Consider the following 6,000-nt stretch of genomic DNA (forward strand, 5'->3'; position numbering starts at 1 on the left):
TCTCTCTCTGTGTGTTGTGTGTGTGCATGTGTGTGTGTGGTCTTCTCACATGTGTCTCTGTGTGTGTGTGTGTCTATGTGTGTGTCTGTATATCGATGTACGTGGTGCCTGTATTTGTTTATGTGTGTATGTATGATGGTGTGTGTCAGTTGTTTAGGTGTGTATGTAGGTACTTTCGTTGTGTTTGTCTGTCTTTCTGTCTGTATGTACACACGTGTGTTGTGTTTCGTTTCACCTTCGCTGATACGCGATACCCTTCCGTGACTAATGCATCATCTTTATCAAAACACCAACTGCAAAAAATCATACATCATATTTATTAACAAATTCTGACGACATTGTCAACAGGTCTAAAATACATTTGATCAGCGCCAAATGAACCGTGGCGGCGTCCTTTTCCTTGAATGGCCCCACTTGTTCGCAGTCAGTGGTAGTTATACCATTATGAATACAACACATAGATCTATATTAAAATACTTTCACCCTTTGTGAATACCAGCATTTCATATTAAACCCGCGTGGTTCGCGATCGTACGATAATGTTGACAAGTTGTTGTAGCGATATCCAGGATCCACGTAACGTGGAGTGATAGTTACACGGCTATATAATGGATCTATGACGAAAAAATCCATATTCAGGTGAGAAGTTTTATTTCAATATTTTGGAATTAAGAACGCGCTTTATAAACATACCATCGGAGAGTGATTTGCTGTTCCATATAATTTGGTAAGCTTTTCTCTTCCATACTCTTCCATATCATTTGCTAAGCTTTTCTCTTCCACACTTCCATATCATTTACTAAGCTTTCTCTTCCATACTCTTCCAATATCATTTGGTAAGCTTTTCTCTTCCATACTCTTCCATATCATTTGGTAAGCTTTTCTCTTCCATACTCTTCCATATCATTTGCTAAGCTTTTCTCTTCCATACTATTCCATATCATTTGGTAAGTTTTACTCTTCCATACTCTTCGATATGATTTGATAAGCTTTTCTCTTCCATACTCTTCCATATCATTTGGCAAGCTTTACTCTTCAGTCGTATGACTTTAATTCAACAGTTTGAAGATTAGCATAAGCAGGGAAAGCTCTAACAAAAACAATGTCGAATTAATTATAATAAGATAACACTTAGACATTATTTCCGACTTTTATACACGCACACGTACGCATGCACGCACACACAAAAATATAATGGTCACACAAATGTAATGTGTGTAAATGATTGAAATTTGTAACTCATATGGACACATAATATGACAAATCCTCTCATAATGTTTACAATGAAAGCAAATTTTTTTTTCATTTCAAATTATTTTCGTGCTTATATCCAATTAAGGTTCAATCACGCTGTCCTGGGCACATACCTCGCTATCTGGGATGTATGTCCGAGAGAGTGGGTTAGTTATTAGTGGTTAGCGGTTAGTGAGAGAGAAGAGGATACTGTGTTCTTATACCTACCCACTGAGTCATTAAAACTGGCTCTCGGTGGGAGCCGGTACCGAGCTGTGAACCCTGTACCTATCAGCCTTATGTCCGATGGTTTAACCACGACACCACCAAGGCCGATTTGACTTTTTTCCCCATTTATTAGTAGCAAACATATACCTTGTGCAATATAAACAGAGGGACGTTTTTCTGCGAGTATATTAAACAACAGCCAATATAATGTTCTTGTATTTGATTGCATTCTTTATAAACTTTTATTAAAATTACTAAAAACAGTTCATCATGTCAAGACGTTGATACATTCAGAATTGTGTTGTTGTTGTTTCTTACTGGAATCACCATTACATTTAAAGCTACTTCTTTCCTAAAATAACGAGCAATATTTCGGTGAAATGTTTACAGTTCTTTGCTTACAATATTATGTTGTGCATTTAGACACCCCTTTGTTTACGAAACCTGAATATATGTTTTAGTCCACCCGCACTGAAACTCTCTATACAGTGGCAGTCCTCATACAGACGGAGTTGGAACCATATATTATTGTAGTCAAGATCAACTCTGTAGTTTTAATTCTGGGTGTTACTATTCACCCATTCATTGGAAACATTCTTTCGTTCGTTCGTTCGTTCGTTCGATCCTTCGTTCGTTCGTTCGTTCGATCCTTCGTTCGTTCGTTCGATCCTTCGTTCGTTCGTTCGTTCGTTCGATCCTTCGTTCGTTCGTTCGTTCGATCCTTCCTTCGTTCCTTCCTTCCTTCCTGCGTTCCTTCTTTTGATGATTAATGATTTATGGTGAATTGGGAGATTTCCCTCTAAGTATTAAGATTCAAACCAGGATGCTAAATGTTTGGGCCTCGCTCATAACTGGAACGGCCTCTAAAATATCAGCAATATTATATAGAATCATGATATGTGAAACTATTAATCATGGATATAGATTTAAATTGTTAATTAAGATAAAAAATACCCTAAATATGTTAGGCTTGGGAAATTATTGGTTCAATCAAAATATTACAAATAAGAAAGCATTCACTCATACTGTAAGTCAAAGACTACAAGATCAGTATATACAAGCTTGGAATGATAATTTAAATTCATATTTGAAATGTTCCACATACAGAATTTTCAAATCGAGCCTTTCATGCTAAAATTATCTTCTATATTTACTTGAAATACTGCAAACAATATATTGCCGATTTAGGACTTGTAATCACTATCTACCAATTGAAACTGGCCGATGGCAAAACATCGATAGACTAGAACGAAAATGTCCTCTCTGTAACACCACTTTAGGTGATGAATATCATTATTTATTTCAATGTACATATTTCGCAAATGAGAGATTCATATATCTAAACAAATATTATTATGACAGACCCAATACTTATAAATTCTCTCAATTATTTAATTCGAAAAAGCTATCAACGACAAAGAAATTATGTATGTTCCTAAATGTGATTAACTCTGTTTTCAAAAATATCTACACAGCATAATAATTATAGACAGTACGTAATGGTTAACATCTAAAGTATACTACTGCTTATAACACTGTTATGTTGTGTATATTATATGTGTGTATATATATAGTTTATAGTTGTGTCAAGCGTTTACTGCAGCTGTCTGTATAATATGTTTGTAAACGACCCCAATGCATCACCGTTTGGTGATCTGAGTTCAATAAAGTTCTGTTCTATTCTGTAGACAAAACAAAAAAGGCAGTGAGTCATGATTGCATACTGTTACGACTTTATCATAACTACTTTTGGAATTAGTATTTCTCGTTCTAGCCAGTGCACCACGACTGGTATATCAAAGTCCGTGATATGTGCTATGCTGTCTGTGGGATGGTGCATATAAAAAACCTTTGTACTAATGGAAAAATGTCGAGGGTTTCCTCTTTATGACTGTCAAAATTAGCAAATGTTTGACATCCAATGGCCGTTGATTAATAAATCAATTTGCTCTAGCGGTGTCGTTAAACAAAACAAACAAACAAACAGTGTTGAGGGAAAATACGGTATTTAGAATGTTACGGCCTCTCTTAGACTTTCAGTAGCGTATATTGTTTTGATTTCAACGCATATTATTGTACATTTTCAAGTGGTGGTTTTTGTCTATGCCATATGAGCGTAATTATTTTAAAATGTTTAATATCTTATTTTCAGGCCAACTACGAAAGTGTGCAATATGGGAGACCGACTGAAACGCATGGAGTACAAAATTCACTCCTACGATAAAATAAAAACTTACAACCCAAAGATTCGGGATTACAAAGTGCACCTGGAACCCAAGAAGCCCGAGCGATACAAACTTCCTGAAAATCGCAAAATAAACAATGACACTTACAAAATAAAAGATTACAAAATGAAAGAATATCGCTACAAAGAATACGTCCCGCCTTGGGAAAGAGGAGAGGTACGCAAGAAAAAGATGAAAGCGGTGGCCAGATTCCTGCCAAAGAAACCCAAGGAACCGCCCAAGCAACCGCCGCCTCCTGCCAAAACTGAACCGAAACCGAAACCAAAACCGGAGCCCAAACCAAAACCGGTTCCACCACCGCCGGTAGAGAGAAAGGTTAAACCGGAACCCAAGCCGCCGCCACCACCACCACCACCAGCGCCAGTCCGAAGGCCGGAGCCAGCGAGGAAACCGGAGATTCCAAAGAAGGCGATGAGAGATGAAGTGACGCAGACGACACCGCCAAAACCGATGATTCCCGAACCACCGTTGCCGGTTCCAGTGAGACAAAGATACGAAGAGACGGAAGTGATGTATCCGCCAATAGACTTCGAGCGCAGGAAGAGAACAGAGACGGAAGCTAAGGTGTTCGTTAATGACAGACCTCCACCGACTCCAGATCTACCGGTAAGTTAAAAGTTAAAGTTTGTTTTGTTTAACACCACTAGAGTACATTGATTTATTCATCCTCGGCTATTGGATGTCAAACAGTTGTTACTGCTGATATTGTATTGAAAGGAAATCCTCAACATTTTGTTTTCGTTTGTAGCAAAGGATATTTTATATGCACCATCAAACAGACAGGATAGTACATACCATAGTCTTTGACATACCAATCGTTGCGCACTGGCTGGAACGAGAAAATTACCGACCTCGGTGGCGCAGTAGTTAAGCCATCGGACTACAGGCTGGTAGCAAGTTCTTAAGGGCTCAATGGGTAGGTGTAAGGCCACTACACCCTCTTCTCTCTCACTAACCATTAACCAACTAACAACTAACCCACTGTCCTGGACAAACAGCCCTGGTAGCTGAGGTGTGTGCCCAGGACAGCGTGCTTAAACCTTAATTGGATATAAGCACGAAAATAAGTTGAAATGTAGACAGTTGCTGAAAATGGTATTTCTCTTCACATATCGCATTTCAAAAATCATAAACTTGAAATATTGGAGAATTTTGTTTATTTATTTTTGTTTTTGTTTGTTAGGTTTTTTTTAGTTAGTTTGTTTTGTCTTTCTTTTCTGTTTGTTTTTGTTTGTTTGTTTGTTTGTTTGTTTTGTTGCTTTATTTTTTCTTTGTTTCTGATTTGGTTTGTTTTGTTTTATTTCTTTTCGTTTTGTTTCGTTTCTTTTGGAGAGGAGGGGGGTGTTTCCTAATACCTCAAGGTACGGTCCTGGCCATTGGTTGTCAAAATGTCCAGATAAGTACAACATGAATCTTCTTATTACTTCTATAACAGACGTATCTCGTCTTCACTCACAATAGCCACAGTGAAGACCTCCAGGATTTGAATATGTATGTAACCGTCTGATAAGGCACGCAACACAAATCCACGTAATCTATTAGAGTACGTGAATTTGTTTTGAGTAACTTATTGCATTTTTCATAACCCATTTACGATCATGTACATCCTGTTTTGAATTTATTGCGGAAGCGAAAACTAGGTTAAGCAAATCGAGATTTACGCGTTCAACGCGCGAACGAAACGGTCGTTTGGATAGTGGCCTTAAGTGTGATTATTCATTTGAGCAGAAAAATATGTTTTGCGTTCCTCCTTTTTAAGGAACTATCCCGAATTTGCTGAATTGTCAGGGCGGTAACCTGATAAAAATCCTAGAAGGGACACTACTTTTTATAAACAAATGAAAACCTATACAAATTAAACCCTGAGATGTGTATGCTATTTTGTGGAGAAAATTAAAAGTGAGATTCTCGGGGAGGGGGGGAGGGGGGGGGGGGGGGGGGGGAGGGACTGCACTCCCATGCCCCCTCCGGGGGTACGGCCCTGATTGTCAGATGTTTTCGATTAACAAACGTTTGTAACGACTAGTATTACAGATTAAATATATTGTCCTGTTTAAAATATCCATGTTTGTATATCAGGGCCGTAGCTATGATTTTTATTTATTTATTTATTTATTAATTTATTATTATTATTTTTATTTTATTTTATTTTATTTTTTTTTGGGGGGGGGGGGCAACTGAGTAGTTAATGGTCTAAAACTCCTTAAACGGTTAAGAAGATAATTTTCTTTAAGTTTCTATAATGCTTTCCGGATTTTATTCGGGGGCGGGGGGGGGGGGGGGGGTTGACAAC

The 6,000-nt window shown here is 37.8% G+C and overlaps 1 protein-coding gene across 1 annotated transcript in view; it reads left to right on the forward strand.

Moving 5' to 3' along the window:
• Positions 1–407: 407 nt before the first annotated feature.
• Positions 408–6,000, forward strand: part of LOC121377552 (protein TsetseEP-like) — a 7,284-nt gene continuing 1,691 nt past the window's right edge. Inside the window, exons 1-2 of the mRNA XM_041505597.1 lie at positions 408–639; positions 3,614–4,313. Coding sequence (XP_041361531.1) covers positions 617–639; positions 3,614–4,313 — 723 coding nt within the window. The 5' untranslated portion in view covers positions 408–616. The remainder of the gene's footprint in view (positions 640–3,613; positions 4,314–6,000) is intronic.

Source organism: Gigantopelta aegis, chromosome 7 (genome assembly GCF_016097555.1).
Source record: "Gigantopelta aegis isolate Gae_Host chromosome 7, Gae_host_genome, whole genome shotgun sequence".
NCBI lineage: Eukaryota > Metazoa > Mollusca > Gastropoda > Neomphalida > Peltospiridae > Gigantopelta > Gigantopelta aegis.